Raw genomic sequence first — 19,249 nt, forward strand, 5'->3', positions numbered from 1 at the left:
AGTGTACATGATGTAATTTTTTTTTTATTATGCAGTTTAGTGCTGTTGTACTGTATACTCAAGGTCACATACAGTCATAAACTACATGGCTTTAGTATTAGCTTACATAACAGTTTAATTGAGATGTGTGTGTGTGTGTGTTTTATCTGCCTATGAATATTGAAGGAAATATTCTTTGAAAAACTCTGGTCTGGTTTTTGTCTGTTTTACATCTTCAGAAATTCAAAGAAGGAGCTAAATGACATCCGCTTTGAATTCATGCCAGGCAGAGGTAAGTGCTTTATTTGATTATTTTCATTATTGTCTTAAACCAAGGTCTGAGTTCATTACTTGTGGCAGTGGGGGAGTTTTGAAACTGAGTCTCAGAGCCATTTTGACTCGGCATCAGGAACCAGAGCGGTGTTGGACTTATTAAGCTCATGTTTTTCTGTGTGGGTTAGGGTTAGGGTCAGGGTTAGGGGTGTGTCGTGACCTTTTTCCGTTTGTTTTTCAGACACAGCAGACGGCGTGTCCCAAGAGCTGGTGTCAGCAGGCCTCGTGGACGGGAGGGACTTAGTAATAGGTCAGTGGTTCAGAACTTTCACGTTACGGATGTCCCTATCACCATTTTTTGGGCCCTCAATCCCAATCCCATCATTTTGAAATTGAGCATCTGCTGTAATGGCAAATTCAATTTATTTATCTCAGAGCGAGAGTCCTTCCTAACACAAGATAATAGGTCCTTTTTTGTATTCAAATTCGGATGTCTAGACTCAACTTGCACCTAACTACAACATCATGCAGGATACTTCTGTGGGGGGCCTGATACCTGCAGTGGACAAAGGCCTGTGAAAGCACGGCCTGGAGGGGCAGACCCCTTCAACAGACAAATGTGAAAGGTATAGGTTTTGGTATAAAAGATTAGCTCTCGCAGAGAATTTCCACAACAATTTGGTCTAACCGAGACAGAGACCGGATCAAATACTCGGGAAGGCCGTCCACACGGAAACCAGTTTTAGGGGACCTGAATCGGTACTTTTTGAGAACGTCTCCTAGAGTGTGAAAATCTCAAAACGGCAGCCTCGCCTTTCTGTGTAGTCTAAGAATTTGACATTCCCCAGCTCTCACTTGCGCTGTCGTTCATTGTCTTGTGTTGTGTGGAGATTGTGTTGACAGTGTCACCAACTACCGTCAATGTAAAGAAACTAAAGTTAGTCTGAAAAAAAAAACACTAGATCATATCACAAGAACACGTCCTGTCTTTAGATATTTCACACACACAGGGGTGAAAAATCTGTTGAAACGTAAAATAAAGAGCGGCGAAAACAAAACCTATTTTATACTTGAATAAACAAAACGGATCAATGATTGTTCCCCACATAGTCAGAAAGTCTTTAGTTTTATGACAAAAAGTCAGTAGATTTGTCGGTAGTTGCTAAAGTCGCTAAATATTCACACGGAAACTGCACGAAACATAAACTTTTTTCTTCTTTCCTTTGCCTCAGGTCATTCTGTCTCCATTTCTGTTTTTATATCTGAAACGTGTACAATGTCTTCTTCTCTGTTTTTGGTGTAATGTTACAGCGCCACTTGCGGTCCTAGCATATGTACTACAGTGCTTTGAGTCAATGCCTTCTTTATGGGGGAACTTTTTTGAAAACGGCAAAAAAGAACATTGCTTTGTGCCGTTTCCATGTGGACGTGGACTTATTTTCCTGTCCAAATCCTGGTCCTAATGAGATAGAACCTCATTTCTGAATAACTGGTGAAGTGGAGGGCTAAGATTTGAATTGTTAGGCTTAATTTAGGGATAAATGGAAGTCAGATATAGATTATGAATAATATTTCTGTTTTTCCATTTCAGTTGCTGCAAATTTGCAGAAAATAGTTGATGAACCTCAAGGCCATAAAAACGTCACTTTTAAACTGGTGAGTGCTGTTACGGAACAATTCCATCAACAGCTTGGTGTAAATCAATAATTTAATCTTCATTTAATTGTCGTGTGAGTCATTACAGTTGTGTTTTGCTGGTTTTCTTTTCCCCCCCACAGGCGTCTGGAATCGAGGGATCTGAAATACCCGACGACGTCAAACTCATGGGCTTCGCTCAGCTCAGCATTAGTTAAACTGTTGTTCTACCTGGAACCGTGACTTGCCTAAAAAATGTGAAAATTAAAAAAAAATCATATGTTTATACATATACACATACATACATATATATATATATATGTATGTATGTGTATATATATATATATATATATATATACACATACATATATATGTACCTATGTATGTGTATATATATATGTGTATATATATATATAGATCAGCATTTTCTTTTCTCTTTTTCTTTCTATGGCTGTAAAGAAACCACTACTGCCAAAGAAACAGTATCATGTTTATCACCCATAGGATAACACAGTGTCGACTTGTACTTTGAAATTTCGGTGGTCGGCTTGAAGTATCACAAACGTACAGTATGAGAATCGCTCAAAGATAAACAAACAAAAAAAACAAAAAAGTTTACAGTGTGAACGCAGAAGGATGCGAGTAACAGGTTTTTCGTCTCCCGTTCTGGTCTCCCCTCTTTTTTTCCTCTCGTCATGTGTGATGCATTTGCACAATCTCAACTAACACACATTTTAAATCCCAGTCAGTGTAACAATGCCTTATATTCATAAGAACTACTGAATGCACGTGACGGGGGAGTTCCCTCCTCCTCCTCACTATATGGAGCATTAATTTGTCCCCTGATTTGTACAAAATGTGGTCTCAGGTGCTGGCGGCAAACATTTTAGACTTTTATTTTATTCTCTGCAGGCTTAAAATGTGCTGATCTTTTACAGAAATGTGTAAACTCCCGCCGACAGTTAAGAAATCTCTAAATAATAAGTTTCTTCTTATTGTCAATAATATTACCATTAATAGTATGAAGAATAATTCATAATGTCAACTGCGGTTTCTAGCTTATTTGTTCCTAAATTACACATTTTACTCAAAACAATATAAAAGTTTATGAGCAACTAAAATTACCATGACCTCATTTTTATGAAGGAAAACTGACAGTCGGTACAATATTGAGGCTCCCTGATCACTATGTATTTAAAAAATAACAACAAAATACAGAAAATAATCAGGCTCTTTGTTCTGATATGACAATAATAATAGCTAGTAGAAAATTGGCGCACACTCAGACAAAATTGTCAAAATTCAAAATGGCTGACTTCCTGTTGAGTTAGGGCCATGGTTACGATTGACTTTTTTGTTCGTCTTGTTCCATAATATCTTCTCACCAAGTTTCGTGACATTTGGTGAAACTCAATTTTGCCTCCGTTTTCACCTTAGGGGGCGCTGCTGTAGAGCCCTTGAGCGACTTGCGGGCCCGGGAACTATGCTAATATCGCATTTTTCGTCCTCACACCTGACCCCCATGCCAAAATTCTGTAAAATTTAGTGATTTACATCTTTCTAATCTGAAATGATGTATCAGATAAAAAAAAATCAGCCTGTTTTCGTTATTTTTCTCGTGACGAATGATTTAAAATGATTTAATGTTTGACTGCAGCTGAAACCACACACACACTTGTGCGCACGCGTATGAGCAGATGTCTGCGTCGGTCTTGGTTTTATGTGTGTTTGGAATCATCGACTCAAATTCTTAACAGTAAAAAAAGACTAAAGTGCATATTTGTTGATGATGTGGATGAAGAGGACGATGAGACCTCGAGTGTGTAAATAGTGACATTTGGCATTGGTTTGTTTTTATACTGGGTAATTTCACTCTTGGCCTTTGTTTCTCTCTCTGTCCTATGACACGAAGGTGGGTTGTAGCGCTTGCGTGAAGGAAGGCAATGGCAACGCTGCAAAAAAATAAGTAAAATAAATCAAATTTGGCTTTGACTTCCCTCATATTGCAGGACAAACCTTCACTTTACTGTATGTCATGAATGTGAACCTCGTCGTCAGCACGAGCTGAACTGTTTTGATTTGATGATGCGACGACGTCGTGACTCTCCGGATGCCATATTGAATGATTTGTTGTTGTTTTTTTGTTTTTTTTGCTTGCGGACAAAAATGTCGAGAGGAAATCTTTTTGTCTTTTGATGTTAAATGTGTAAAAAAAAAAAAAATTACGCTAGCCTTAAATTTGAAAATGACCAAGTGTTTTTTTTTTTCTTTCTTTCTTTCTTTTGGTTTTTGATTCAGATTTTCTGTGTATTTTTGACATGTGTGCTTTGTGTCACTGGTGGAGATTCCTGAAATAAAGAAACGCAGGTGTTTTTGACCCTGTCATCTCCTCAAAGCAGATCGACAACGTCAGCAAAAACTCCCCAATTTTACTGAAACTGCAGTATTTGGTGCCATTAAATGTCTGTAGCGGACAAGGACGGGATGTGTGTGTGTGTGTGTGTGTGTTGTATGGAATGATAGAGCCGAAGATCTCATGGTTTATACGTTGTCCATCGAAGCAGATGACCGAGGAAAACGCGGGGGAATCTTTTGTCCAGACGTCAACTCATCGAGGCTGTAAAATATTTCAATTTTCCACCTCTTTGCATTTTCATTTGCTCCGTTTTTTTTTGATTGTTTCCCAGTTAAAAAAAAAAAGCATGTTCCTCTTGATTATTTTTAATCAATAAAACAACGGGCACATCAGCTGCCTCTTAGCACTTGACGGGTTTATTTTTGAACACGCACCGTTCTTATTGTGCTCGTAACGAATGAACACGTATGGTGTGAACTTCACAGAGACGACGCTGCAGCGCCATCATGATTGAATAGGTGTAACGTCCACAGTGGCGCAGCTTGTGAACACGCAAGGCAGGCAACTGCTTGGGGCCCCGGGCCGATAAAGGGCCCCCGACACTTGGAGCCCGAGGGCTGTTTTTACGCCTCCTCGTCCTCCTAAAACAACAATGGCCAATTTGCAATATCTCAGGAAACCCCTTTGAGATATTGCAGTCATTCAGTTATTTACAGTATTTTATTGTTGTATATATTTATATTGTTTTATAGTGTGGGTTCTTTACTAAGTTTATATAGTTTTAAAAAAAAAGAAGCTATTTATAGTATTTTATTGTTATTTACATTTATATTTTCACATACTTTTCAATTACAGGGTTTTTCCATGTTATTTCATTCTTATTGGAAAAAAAAAAAAAGTTTTTCGTTTTGTGTCAGATTATTTGTAACATAATGGTGATGAACGCTGGTTGGAAGGATGGGCCCCCTGGGAGTTTTTGCTCAGGGCCCCTACAGACTCTAGAATCGCCTCTGAACGTCTTACTCTCACTTCAGCTTCTCGAAAACCCCGAGCGCTCGACACCATTCTTGTGGTCACGAAATTGGGATGTTAATGAAAATTCAAACGTTCCAGTTTAACAGTACACATCATTACAGAGAGAGTTCAGTTGCCTGAGGCACGGAGATATTATACTGATCTCAGTGTTGTCCCTCAGAGACTCTATGTGACTGCGGCACTTTGAGGACGAACAGATACCAACATGAGCACCTTTGAGCAGATCCTGAAGGAGATTGGGGAGTTTGGTTTATTTCAAAAACGTTTAGTTGCCGCGTTATTCGTCACCACCATCTTTGTAACCTTTGATCTGATCAGTCAGGTGTTCATAGGTATGGACTTCCCACATCACTGCGACACTGACTGGATCTTGGCCCAAACGACCAACCTGACAAAGGAGAGGCAGAAAAATCTCACCGTTCCTGTGAACGACGATGGGAAATATGAAAGCTGTGAAATGTTCACACCAGTGGATTTGGAAACCATTGAAGCGTTTGGGGTTAACACGACGACAGGATGCATAAACGGATCTTTTTATGAGTCGCCCAAAGGTGCTTCCAGCATTGTGACTGAGGTAAGAGTACAATTTTAACGATGTTTGGATTCAGTAGGAACAGGTTGTTGTGTGAATGGATCATGTAGATGTGTGTGTGACGTACATCTACCTACCAAATTTCATAAATTTAGGTGCTGTGTACCTGTTATGATCCATTTATACAGAATATAACTGACGAGGGCCTGAGCCAACTAAAGCGTTAACATGGTGCTCATGGTGTACGGAGTGTGACTCTTCAGCACAACAAGGAGATCAGTCACTATGAGCACAAATTAAATGTACATTTTTTTACACAGTTAAATTAAAGGTGCATTATGTAATAAATCTAAAGCAACTGGCCATAAAATCCTCCTAATATGTCACAGAGACTCAGGAATAATGTTCATATAACAAACTGAACTCATCAACAACAGTACAGACAAAATATCTGCATTAAAAAAAATATGTTTTATTATGTTATGTTTTGGCATGTGGCGCCACCTACTGCCGTCTACCGATTGTTGCAGTCAGTAGAGTCTCAGCTGCCGAGCAACCACGGGTTGCCAGTTACGTCAGAAAACGAAACCTAAAAGACCTCGGTATTTTGAATTATTTGAATGTAGTAACCGTTTTTGGCCACATTCTTACATATGGCGCCTTTAAGCTTTGTCTATGCTGCGTGATTATTTATATGTACGCCGTACATTACCGCACAATACAATACATTGTATCTATTCCCCTAAAATATCAGCCAGCTCCTTAACTTCCAGTAAGTTGTTAAGGGGAAAACTTCTAAAAACTAAATTCTACAATTTGTCCCTAAACACCACGGAGGATTAGGGCCAAACTACGAAGTCGTTTGAAGTTGATGGAAATAGTCGAGCTGCTTATTGTAAACCAGGAAGAGATTGCACTTATATGGGACCTAGACAAGAGTGACCTATGTTCCCCGGGTCCTATGTTCCCCGCTTTTTCTAAAAAAAGGGTCCTTTGTTCCCCGCTGTTCGCCAAAAGGGTCCTATGTTCCTCTGTCACATACAAAGTGGGGAACATAGGACCTTTTTTGGGGGAAAACGGGGAACATACGTACGACCCCCACTTTTATTCCTTGTTTCAAGATACAAGCGCTAGCAAGGAATTGATTTATCGAACAAAGTGTCACAGCCTCCGCTATGCTAACTGTTTCAGCTTGTCCGATGTTTTCAAGTTGACCTTTTACATCACAGACCAAAACAGCTTTAGCTAGCAACGAGCTGTTAGCATGTTGAGACAACGTCTTGTGTCTCCCTTACCGGGGTCGTACCTTTGTTTCCCGGGTCCAATGTTCCCCGGGTCCAATGTTCCCCGGGTCCTATGTTCCCCAGGTCCTATGTTCCCCGTTTTTCCCAAAAAAGGTTGTATGTTCCCCACTTTGTGGAACCCTGGGTGTGGAGCTCCAGGGTAAAGGGTTAGGGTAAGGGGTAGGGTAAGTGGTAGGGTCCTATGTTCCCCGGGTCCTTTTGGGTGAAAGCGGGGAACATAGGACCCTTTTTTAGAGAAAGGGTCCTATGTTCCCCGGTCACATACAAAGCGGGGAACATAGGACCTGGGGAACATAGATACGGTCCCTCTTTACCATCCATTAACTTAAAATATTGAAGTTCATTCTTCAAATAGAAAAATCATAAGCTAGGTCTCCTGCGCGCTAGCTTCTTTCATTATTTCAACAGCACCTCGTCCAGTTTGGGTGGTTGAACTTGAACGTATATGAAACGTTAGCATTATCTGGGTGTGTGTTAGTCTGACCTTTTTAACGTGTCTTTTAAAAGCTCAGATTCAGATTCTTTTTCTGGTACTAAATGTGACGTCTCCACCTGCAACTCTTTCACTTTTGTTCCTTCCTGTTTTCTTCAGTTTGACCTGGTGTGTGACCGGAGCAGTTTGATCGAAGTCTCACAGTCCATCTACATGGCCGGTCTTTTGGTTGGAGCGTTGGTGTTCGGGGTGATGGCCGACAGGTATTCAATTCTACTGTAGCTGATTGATTAAAAATACACGTTGAAAGTACACATTTTGTGTGTCTTTGTCCAGGTTCGGCCGACGCTTCGTGGTCCTCCTTTCACACCTTCAGCTGCTGCTGTGTGATGTTTCTGCTGCTTTCTCACCCAACATCTATGTTTATATTCTCCTCAAATTCTTAAGTGGCGTGGCAGTATCTGGTATTCTGAATACTGCATTTGTCATCGGTAAGTCTAATATGCACAATCAGAAACCATTGTTCATAACAGTGTAATATCTGGTGCTGCCACTGTGGGGTGCCGAAGCCATTTTAAAAATCTATACTTGGTTTAATACCATTAATTTATACTTTTTTTATTTTTTATACCTTAAATACACTAACAGAGCTAATGCTGATTAACCAGTGCATTAAAACAGCAATAATTCATTTGTTCTTTATTGTTTTATTATTAGTTCTCTCTTTTTCTTGTAGTTTTCAGACAGGCACGTGTCCTCTCAAACTGAATCCAATAAATGAAATTAAATCGGATAGATGGAGAACCTCCGTTGGTTGACATCACTCTGAAGTCCCTGCAGTGTTTCGTTTCGTTCCAGTTTTTCATACGCGATCAACGCAGTGAGTCGTGTGATTTAACACTTTGGTTCTATTGATCTGAAGGTGGAGAATGGACTGAATCTTCCAAGTTTGCTTTGTGTACCACAATCTGCCATTCTTCTGTTGCTCTTGGGCTGATGATAATATCTGGAGTTGCCTATTTGGTCGGTAACTGGAGGACCCTGCAGCTGGTGCTCTTCAGCCCCGTTATCATCGTCCTGGGAATCTTTTACTGGTCAGCATACCATATTCATGTTTCTCAAATTTATGTTGCAGAAATTGTATATACAGTGGTTTCTGCACCTCTGTAAATTTTCATGATTTTCCTTTATAAATCACCGGTTGTTTGGATAAAAAATTTCAGTTAAATATATCATATAGGAGATGATATTTGAGAAGTGAAATAAAACCGTTGATCTCCATACACAGGCGAATCCAATCATGAAAAAAGGGTATTTAAGGAGGCCAATTGTAAGTGTTTCTCCTCTTTGCATCTTCTCTAAAGAGTGGCAACACGGGAGCCTCAAAACAACTCTGAACCTGAAAACAGTCATTGTTCAACATCATGGTTTAGGGCGAAGGATACAGAAAGCAATCTCAGAGATTTAAGCTCTCAGTTTCAACTGTGAGGAACATTGTGAGGAATTGGAAGAGCACAGGCACAGTTCTAGTTAAGGCCCGAAGTGGCAGACCAAGAAAAATCTCAGATAAGCAGAGGGTAAGGTTGGTGAGAACAGTCACAGTCAACCCACAGACCAGCTCCAAAGACCTACAACATCATCTTGCTGCAGATGGTGTCACTGTGCATCGTTCAACTATTCAGCGCACTTTACACAAGGAGATGCTGTATGGAAGAGTAATGCAGAAAAAGCCTTTTCTCTGCACCCGCCACAAACAGAGTCGCTTGATGTACGCGAAAGCACTTTTGGACAAGCCAGCTTCATTTTGGAATAAGGTGCTGTGGACTGATGAAACTAAAATAGAGTTATTTGGGCCAAACAAGGGGCGGAAAAAGAGCAAAGCATTTCAAGAAAAACACTTGCTACCTACAGTAAAATTTGGTGGTGGTTCCATCATGCTGTGGGGCTGTGTGGCCAGTGCATGGACTGGGAATCTTGTTAAAGTTGAGGGTCGCGTGGATTCCACTCAATATCAGCAGATTCTGGAGAACAATGTCCAGGAATCAGTGACTAAGTTGAAGTTGTGTCCCAGGGCTGGATCTTTCAACAAGACAACGACCCTAAACACTGCTCAAAATCTACTAAGGCATTCATGCAGAGGAACAAATACAAGGTTCTGGAATGACCATCTCAGTCCCCAGACCTGAATATTATTGAAAAGTTGTGGTGTGATTTAAAGTGGACTGTCCATGCTCGGAAACCATCAAACCTGACTGAACTGGAGATGTTTTGTAAAGAAGACTGGTCCAAAATACCTTCTGCCAGAATCCAGACTCTAATTGGAAGCTATAGGAAGCATTTAGAGGCTGTTATTTCTGCAAAAGAATGATGCACAATTATTTTCTTTTGTGGTGCCTACATTTATGCGCATGCCTAATTTGGTTTAAATAATTCTTGCACACTTTCTGTAAATCTTATCAACTTTATTTCACTTCTCAAATATCACTGTGTTTGTCTCCTATATGATATATTTAACTGAAATGTCTTATTCAAACAACAATGATTTATAAAGGAAAATAATGAAATTGTACAGGGGTGCCCCAACTTTTGCATACCACTGTAAATGTCATGTGACCTAGGATTCTTCCAGAGTCAGCTCGCTGGCTCATCACTCAGGGCAAGAAGAAGGAGGCCATCAAGGAGATCCAGAGAGCAGCTAAGGTGAATGGGAGGAAGGTCCCAGAAGACTTATTGAATCAGGTGAGTGACATTCAAGAATAAAATAAAATAAAATATGACAATGCTTTGAAATATACACTAATACATCTAAAAGCTGGATATTGTGGAAACATCTGAGAGAAGAAGCATGGTGGACATCTTCAGAATCTCATATCTGAGAAAGCGTGCTCTCATCATGTGCTGCATCTGGTGAGTTCATTTCAATCACAATCTTCTCTCTCTTCTACATCACTGCCTTTGTGTCGTCACTGACGATAATGTCTCCCACGTCATAGGTTTGCAACAAGTCTGTTGTACTATGGACTGAGCCTGAATGTTGGCTATTTTGGGTTGGACATCTACATCACACAGTTCATCTTTGGTCTAGCAGAAGTTCCTGCATATCTGGGCTGTGTGCCACTAATCCAGCGCTTTGGGAGGAGAAAATCTCAAGCAGGGGCCCTATTTTTTGGAGGTTCTGCTTGTCTTGGGGTGCTTGTTATTCCAGAGGGTAATAAATATGTCACATACTATCAGGTGCCATCTGCAAATATCAAATGTCTTGTGACAATGTGACCCCTTTTTCCTCTAGATCTTCCTGTGGTGGTCACAGTCATAGCTGTAGTAGGAAAATTTGCTGCCACTCTCTGTTTCGCCATACTCTATATTTATACTGCAGAACTATACCCTACTGTTTTAAGGTAAAGTAGGTGACGTCTCTGAGGTGAAATGTAGATGTCATTGTGTAGAAATATATATACATATTTTCTGGACTTGATGTTCTTGATGTGGTCATTATCTGCAGACAGAATGGTGTAGGCCTGAACTCCATGTGTGCTTGTGTAGCCGGCATCATCGCTCCACTGATCAGACTCCTGGGCGTCTACCATCACACCATCCCTATGCTGGTATATGGCATCTTCCCCTTTGCTGCTGGAGGCTTGTGTTTTCTGCTCCCTGAAACTAGCAACGTTGAACTTCAGGACTACGTTGAACTCGGGTGAAATCGCGATTCACTTTCACAACAGAAACTTAGGTCCAATTCCAATTCCTATCTTAACCCTCAACCTTAACCCTTAATCTTAACTGGCCCTCAAAACCAAGTGTTGAGGTTTATTTTGTCACTTAGAAATGGGACACCCCTTAAATGCAGATACGTCTTCAGACTGTAGGGGGCAGAATAACGCGAAAGCTGCGTCCAGTCTGTCAACTCCAAAAAAGAAGAAGAAGAAGAACACATTTACGTCAGGATTATTTATTACGATCCGTTTGTCAGTCAAGTTATTAGGTTGTCAGTTAGTTATAAGATGATACTCATACAAATACCACAACCAAGGCTTATTGAAAAGTAAACGATCGCTAATTTTTATATCTCTATTAACAAAGAAAATACTTAATTTGTAGCGTACTCGTTTCGCTGCTTTTGGCGCCATCTTTGTTATGTGAAAACACGCAATGCATTCTGGGTAGCCCTTGCTCCCAAGGGTGGTCTCGGAAAATCTCAATATTGAGGGCGATACAGCCCTTAAACTCGCCCCTCAACTTATTTTTTCGGACAATCAGGACAGTACTTGTACGAGCGGGAGCGCGCATTTTTGAGATTGAGGGTTAAACAAGGAATTGGAATTCACCCTTTGTTTGCCCCTCAAATGAAGTTGAGGGGCAAGTTTAAGGGCTGTATCGCCCTCAATATTGAGATTTTCCGAGACCACCCTTGGGAGCAAGGGCCTCCCAGAATGCATGGCGTGTTTTCACATAACAAAGATGGCGCCAAAAGCAGCGAAACGAGTACGCTACAAATTAAGTATTTTCTTTGTTAATAGAGATATAAAAATGATGAAAACCATTGTATTATCTTAGTTTATGGCCATTTTATGAATTACTGAAGTCATTGTTGCGTAACATTTATATTTATTTTACGATCTTTTGTCAATAGCCGGACAGTGCGGACACGCGATCGTTCGCTATGGTTTACTTTTCAATAAGCCGTGGTGTGTGGTAACTGTCAGCTGAATATGTCCGTGGTTGTGGTATTTGTATGAGTATCATCTTATAACTAACTGACAACCTAATAACTTGACTGACAAACGGATCGTAATAAATAATCGTGACGTAAATGTGTTCTTCTTCTTCTTCTTTTTTGGAGTTGACAGACTGGACGCAGCTTTCGCGTTATTCTGCCCCCTACAGTCTGAAGACGTATCTGCATTTAAGGGGTGTCCCATTTCTAAGTGACAAAATAACCCTCAACACTTGGTTTTGAGGGCCAGTTAAGATTAAGGGTTGAGCTTGAGGGTTAAGATAGGAACCAGAATTGGCCCTTGATCTCTACTTTTCTAGGTTTTCCAACATTGATAGGTAGCTCTGAGTCCGCAGGTGGGATGTCTAGAGGTGCTTCTGGTGATGGTCTGTTGAACAGCTCATTAAAATGTTCTCCCCATCTTCTCAGTTGTTCTTCTGTTGTTGTGAGGGCCGTTGCCATCCTTGTCCTTAGCAGGTTCATCCACTTGTTGAAATTTTCCAGCTAGCTTCCTTGCCGTCATGTACAGGTCCCTCAGATTTCCCTTCCCCGCTGCTTCCTCCTCCTGCTTAGCTAAGTCCTCGAGATGGTAACAGACACGAGTGCTTTCATACAACACATGACTCTGTGACTCCTTGCAGGAATTTTATTCTATATTATAATGGACACGATTATATAGATCTGTTTAATCTTTATATTGATTTATATTATACACGACACATATGAGAGCTACCTATGCCTTATCAGTTATCTGATAGAAATATGATTATGTAACATTGGATCGGACAAATACATGGTGTCATTCGGCCCGTTTCTATACTGAGACGACACTAGCCGGCAGAAATCTTTCATTTGAAATAAAAAAAAAAAATTTAATATTTGAGAAGGAAATTAAAGCTGAGGTGGAAACACGCACATGTTAATCTTTCTTCAGGCTATCTCATGATGACTGATTCTAGAGCTTCTTGCAGGTTCCCGCAGTGCAAACATTTGCATATTTAGAAACTGAATTAAGATTATTTGTTTCTTTTGACTATGACAAACCCGAAGCGGTTCAAACTTGCGCTCTCTGGTAAGTATTTTTTTTTTATTTTACCTTTTTGAAAATGTTTAACTGTTCTGCGGTTTGAAGTGCACTCAGAGACTGTCGTCTGCACACGGTGGTTGTCTGGCCATTGTCCTTTGACCTCAACAAGGACATGTCACACACAGTTCACTCTATGTTCTCTTCTTCAGACTCGACAGAACGATTGTGCGTGAACATCACCGTAGATCAGTGGTCTCTAAAGTACTTAGGCCGTCCCAACTGGCATCAACAGCCATGTGACGTTCAAAGTCCCCCCTTGTGATGCTTGCAGGTCACCTTGAGGATGCCTAAATATACGAGTTGCTACTCCGTGCTTGGCCGATGAGATATTTGCCTTCTGGAGCGCTTGAACAAGTGTGACGTCTGTCAGAAATCTGATCACGTGACACGTCTTACTCTCACTTCTATCTTCTTCTCAAAACCACGAGCGCTCGGCCACATTCCTTTGGGCACCAAATGTGATGTTAATGAAAATTCAAACCAGTTTTACAGTACACATCGTGAAAAAGAACTGCAAACAGCTGAAGTTCAGTTGCCTGAGGTACTGAGAGATTATACTGATCTCAATATTATCCTCAAGAGACTCTCTGTGACTGCTTCCCACACTGCACTCAGAGGACGGACAGATACCAATATGAGCACCTTTGATCAGATCCTGAAGGAGATTGGGGAGTTAGGTTTATTTCAAAAACGTTTAGTTGTTGCGTTGTTCGTCACCACCATTTTTGTCATTTTTGATCTGATCAGTCAGGTGTTCATAGGTTTGGAATTCCCACATCACTGCAACACTGACTGGATCTTGGCCCAAACGACCAACCTGACAAAGGAGAGACAGAAAAATCTCACCGTTCCTCTGAACGACGATGGGAAATATGAAAGCTGTGAAATGTTCACACCAGTGGATTTGGAAACCATTGAAGCGTTTGGGGTTAACACGACGACAGGATGCATAAACGGATCTGTTTATGAGTCGCCCAAAGGTGCTTCAAGCATTGTGACCGAGGTGAGAGTACAATTTTAATGATGTTAGCTTTGTCTATGCTGCGCAATTAATTATATCTACGCCGTACACTCCAGGGGAAAACTTCTAGTACTAAATTCTAGAATGTGTCATGAAACACGACGGAGGATTAGGGCCAAGCTACAAAATCGTTTGAAGTTAACGGAAATAGTTGAGCTGCTTATTGTAAACCAGGAAGAGATTGCACTTATATTCCTTGTGTCAAGAGACAAGCGTGAGCAGGGAATTGATTTATTGTACAAAGTGTCACAGCCTCCGCTATGCTGACTGTTTCAGCTTGCCCAATGTTTTCAAGTTGATCTTTTACATCACAGACCAAAACAGCATTAGCTAGCGGCGAGCTGTTAACATGTTGAGACGACATTTTTTGTGTCTCTTTACCATCCATTAACTTCAAAAATTTTTAATTTAACTGAAAGAGCATAAGCTAGGTCTTCTGCGCGCTAGCTTCTTTCATTGTTTCAATAGCACCTCGTCCAGTTTGGGTGGTTGAACTTGAACCTATGTCAAACATTAGCATTATCTGGGTGTGTGTTAGTCCGATTTTGTTTCCTTGTCTTTTAAAGCTCAGGTTCAGTTCTTTTTCTTGTCATGAATGTAAATGTACTAAATGTGACGTTTCCACCTACAACTCTTTCACTTGTTCCTTCCTGTTTTCTTCAGTTTGACCTGGTGTGTGACCGGAGCAGTTTGATCGAAGTCTCACAGTCCATCTACATGGCCGGTCTTTTGGTTGGAGCGTTGGTGTTCGGGGTGATGGCCGACAGGTATTCAATTCTACTGTAGCTGCGTGTTAGAAACTGATCCCAAGTAATTAAAAATACACTTTAAACGTACACATTTTGTGTGTCTTTGTCCAGGTTCGGTCGACGCTTCGTGGTCCTCCTTTCACACCTTCAGCTGCTGCTGTGTGATGTTTCTGCTGCTTTCTCACCCAACATTTATGTTTTTATTGTTCTCAAATTCTTTAGTGGCATGGCAGTATCTGGTATTTTGAATACTGCATTTGTCATCGGTAAGTCATTCACAACAGGAACTGAATGTTTAAAAGCTCATTTAATCAGAAACCATTGTTCATAACAGTGTAATATCTGGTGCTCCCACTGTGGGGTGCCAAAGCCATTTTAAAAATATATAATTGGTGCCTTTAATCCACTAATAGAGCTGATGCTGATTAAGCAGTGCATTAAAACAGCAATAAACTCAATACAAAGATATAATGACATAATGACATCATTTGTTAGTTGTATCAATTATTTATTATTGTATTATTATCCATCCATCCATCCATACATCCATCTTCTACCGCTTATCTGGGGCCGGTTCACGGGGGCAGCAGTCTGAGGAGGGACGCCCAGACCTCCCTCTCGTAGAACACTTCCTCCAGCTCTTCCGGGGGGACCCCAAGGCGTTCCCAGTGAGCGCTCTGCCACCCTGCAGAGAAAACTCATTTCAGCCGCTTGTATCTGAGATCTTGTTCTTTCGGTCATAACCCAAAGTTCATGACCATAGGTGAGGGTAGGAACATAGATTGAACAGTAAATTGAGAGCTTTGCCTTTCGGCTCAGCTCCTTCTTCACCACAACAGACCGATACACCCACCGCATTACTGCGGCCGCTGCACCGATCCTCCTGTCAATCTCACAATCCATCCTTCCCTCACTCGTGAACAAGACCCCAAGATACTTGAACTCCTCCACCTGAGGCAGGATCTCTCCACTGACCCGGAGGGGACAAGCCACCTTTTTCCGGTGGAGAACCATGGCCTCGGACTTAGAGGTGCTGATTCTCATCCAAGCTGCTTCGCACTCGGCTGTAAACCGCCCCAGTGCATTCTGGAGTTCCTGGTTCGAAGGAGCCATCAAGACCACATCATCTGCAAAGAGCAGAGATGGAATCCAGTTGCTCCCGATCCGGACCCCCTCCTGCCCCTGGCTGCGCCTAGAAATTCTGTCCATAAAGATATTGAACAGAACCGGTGACAAAGGGCAGCCCTGCCGGAGTCCGACATGCACTGGGAACAAATCTGACTTACTGCTGGCAATGCGAACCAAGCTCCTGCTCCGGTAGTACAGGGACCGCACGGCCCTTTGTTAAGGGCCTTGGAGAAGTCCGTGTACTTCTCCAAGTCCACAAAACACATGTGGACTGGTTGAGCAAACTCCCATGAACCCTCGAGCACCCTGCGAAGGGTATAGAGCTGGTCCAGTGTTCCACGGCCAGGACGAAAACCATATTGTTCCTCTTGAATTTGAGGTTCGTCTATCGGCCGAACTCTCCTCTCCAGTACCCTGGAATAGACTTTCCCACAGAGGCTGAGGAGTGTGATCCCCCAATAGTTGGAACAAACCCTCCGGTCCCCCTTTTTAAAAAGAGGGACCACCACCCCAGTCTGCCAGTCCAGAGGCACTGTCCCCAACTGCCACGCAATGCTGCAGAGACGTGTCAACCAGGACAGCCCTACAGCATCCAGAGACTTTAGGTACTCAGGTCGGATCTCATCCACTCCCGGCCTTGCCACTGGGCAGCTTCCTAACTACCTCAGTGACTTCGGCTTGGGTAATGAATGAGTCGACCTCTGAGTCCCCAGCCTCTGCTTCCTCTAGGGAACGTGTGTCAGTGGGATTGAGGAGATCCTCGAAATGTTCCTTCCACCGCCCGACAATGTCCCCAGTCGAGGTCAACAGCTCCCCACCTTCACTCCTCCACTGTAAACAGTGTTGGCGGAGTACTGCTTCCCTCTTCTGAGGCGCCAGACGGTTTGCCAGAATTTCTTCGAGGCCGACCGGTAGTCCTCCTCCATGGCCTCCACGAACTTTTGCCAGACTCGAGTTTTTGCCTCTGCGACTACTCGGGCCGCCGTCCGCTTGGCCTGTCGGTACCTGTCAGCTGCCTCAGGAGTCCCTCGAACCAACCAGATAGGACTCCTTCTTCAGCTTGACAGCATCCCTTGACAGGTATCCCCATACCTTACGGCCGCAGCTTCGAGCCGCCGCAGCCACACTGTATTGTATTATTAGTTCTCTTTTTTTCTTATAGTTTTGGGACGGGCATGTGTCTTCTGAAACTGAAACCATCCATTATCTACCGCTTTATCCTCCACCAGAGGTGATAGGCAGGGTACACCCTGGACAGCTCGCCAGTCCATCGCAGGGCCACATATAGAGACGAACAACCATTCACTCACACACCTACGGCCAATGTAGAGTGACCAATTCACCTAATCCCCAAATCTACATGTTTTTGGACTGTTGGAGGAAGCCGGAGAGCCCGGAGAAAACCCATGCACACACGGGGAGAACATGCTCAAACTGAATCCAATAAATGAAATTAAATCGGATAAATTAAGACGACATCTGCATGTGAAACGTGATAAAAATTTGTTTTGTTTTGTTTTGGTCAAAATTTCATAACCTCAGACGGGAAAATAAGTAAAAAGGAGTTTCGTTTTAATGCATTTGAGATGCAAGTTGCAAGTTGGTTGATAAATGCAGTGAGTCATGTGATTTTAACTTGCACACTTTGGTTCTATTGATCTGAAGGTGCAGAATGGACTGAATCTTCCAAGCTTGCTTTGTGTACCACGATCTGCCATTCTTCTTTTGCTTTTGGGCTGATCATAATGTCTGGCGTTGCCTATTTGGTCCGTAACTGGAGGACCCTGCAGCTGGTGCTCTTCAGCCCCGTTATCATCGTCCTGGGAATCTTTTACTGGTCAGCATACCATATTCATGTTTCTCAAATTTATGTTGCAGAAGAATTGTACATATATTTCATGTCACCTAGGATTCTTCCAGAGTCAGCTCGCTGGCTCATCACCCAGGGCAAGAAGAAGGAGGCCATCAAGGAGATCCAGAGGGCAGCTAAGGTGAATGGGAAGAAGGTCCCAGAAGAATTATTGAATCAGGTGAGTGACATTCAAGAGTAAAATAAAATAAAATAAAATATAACAAGGCTCTGAAATATACACTAATACATCTAAAAGCTGGATATTGTGGAAACATGTGAGAGAAGAAGCATAGTGGACATCTTCAGAATCTCATATCTGAGAAAGCGTGCTCTCATCATGTGCTGCATCTGGTGAGTTCATTTCAATCACAATCTTCTCTCTCTTCTACATCACTGCCTTTGTGTCGTCACTGATGATAATGTCTCTCACGTCATAGGTTTGCAACAAGTCTGTTGTACTATGGACTGAGCCTGAGTGTTGGCTATTTTGGGTTGGACATCTACCTCACACAGTTCATCTTTGGTCTAGCAGAAGTTCCTGCATATCTGGGCTGTGTGCCACTAATCCAGCGCTTTGGGAGGAGAAAATCTCAAGCAGGGGCCCTATTTTTTGGAGGTTGTGCTTGTCTTGGGGTGCTTGTTGTTCCAGAAGGTAATAGATATGTCACATACAATCAGGAATGTATTGCCATCTGCAAGAATCTAGTGTCTTGTGACAATGTGACCCCTTTTTCCTCTAGATCTTCCTGTGGTGGTCACAGTCATAGCTGTAGTAGGAAAATTTGCTTCCACTGTCTGTTTCGCCATAATCTATATTTATACCGCAGAACTATACCCTACTGTTTTAAGGTAAAGTAGGTGACGTCTCTGAGGGAAAATGTAAATGTCATTGTGTAGAAATGTCCACATTTTCTTGACTTGATGTTCTTGATGTGGTCATTATCTGCAGACAGAATGGTGTTGGCCTGAACTCCATGTGTGCTCGTGCAGCCGGCGTCCTCACTCCACTGATCAGACTCCTGCAGGCCTACCATCACACCCTCCCTATGCTGGTATATGGCATCTTCCCCATTGCTGCTGGAGGATTGTGTTTACTGCTCCCAGAAACTGGCAACGTTGTACTTCAGGACTACGTTGAACTTGGGTGA

General features: G+C 42.1%; 3 protein-coding genes across 4 annotated transcripts in view; all 3 read left to right on the forward strand.

The window, feature by feature from the left end:
• Window positions 1-4,652, forward strand: part of oxsr1b (oxidative stress responsive kinase 1b) — a 41,210-nt gene extending 36,558 nt beyond the window's left edge. For both annotated transcript variants that reach the window (XM_083901974.1, XM_083901975.1), the window contains 4 exons: window positions 219-271; window positions 494-562; window positions 1,844-1,908; window positions 2,031-4,652. In XM_083901974.1, coding sequence (XP_083758100.1) covers window positions 219-271; window positions 494-562; window positions 1,844-1,908; window positions 2,031-2,105 — 262 coding nt within the window. In that variant the 3' untranslated portion in view covers window positions 2,106-4,652. The remainder of the gene's footprint in view (window positions 1-218; window positions 272-493; window positions 563-1,843; window positions 1,909-2,030) is intronic.
• Window positions 4,653-5,483: 831 nt separating this feature from the next.
• Window positions 5,484-11,248, forward strand: LOC310937273 (solute carrier family 22 member 13-like; the record flags this gene model as incomplete). The annotated part of the gene is made up of 9 exons (XM_083901503.1): window positions 5,484-5,852; window positions 7,707-7,810; window positions 7,884-8,038; window positions 8,470-8,641; window positions 10,166-10,286; window positions 10,360-10,454; window positions 10,541-10,755; window positions 10,837-10,945; window positions 11,050-11,248. The coding sequence occupies 9 exons, from the start codon at window positions 5,484-5,486 to the stop codon at window positions 11,246-11,248; spliced, it is 1,539 nt and encodes a 512-aa protein (XP_083757629.1).
• Window positions 11,249-13,985: 2,737 nt separating this feature from the next.
• LOC310937275 (solute carrier family 22 member 13-like) lies at window positions 13,986-19,249 on the forward strand (the record flags this gene model as incomplete). The annotated part of the gene is made up of 9 exons (XM_083901505.1): window positions 13,986-14,354; window positions 15,036-15,139; window positions 15,233-15,387; window positions 17,915-18,086; window positions 18,159-18,279; window positions 18,358-18,452; window positions 18,539-18,753; window positions 18,842-18,950; window positions 19,051-19,249. The coding sequence occupies 9 exons, from the start codon at window positions 13,986-13,988 to the stop codon at window positions 19,247-19,249; spliced, it is 1,539 nt and encodes a 512-aa protein (XP_083757631.1).

This window comes from Microchirus variegatus (genome assembly GCF_963457635.1).
Source record: "Microchirus variegatus genome assembly, chromosome: 15".
NCBI lineage: Eukaryota > Metazoa > Chordata > Actinopteri > Pleuronectiformes > Soleidae > Microchirus > Microchirus variegatus.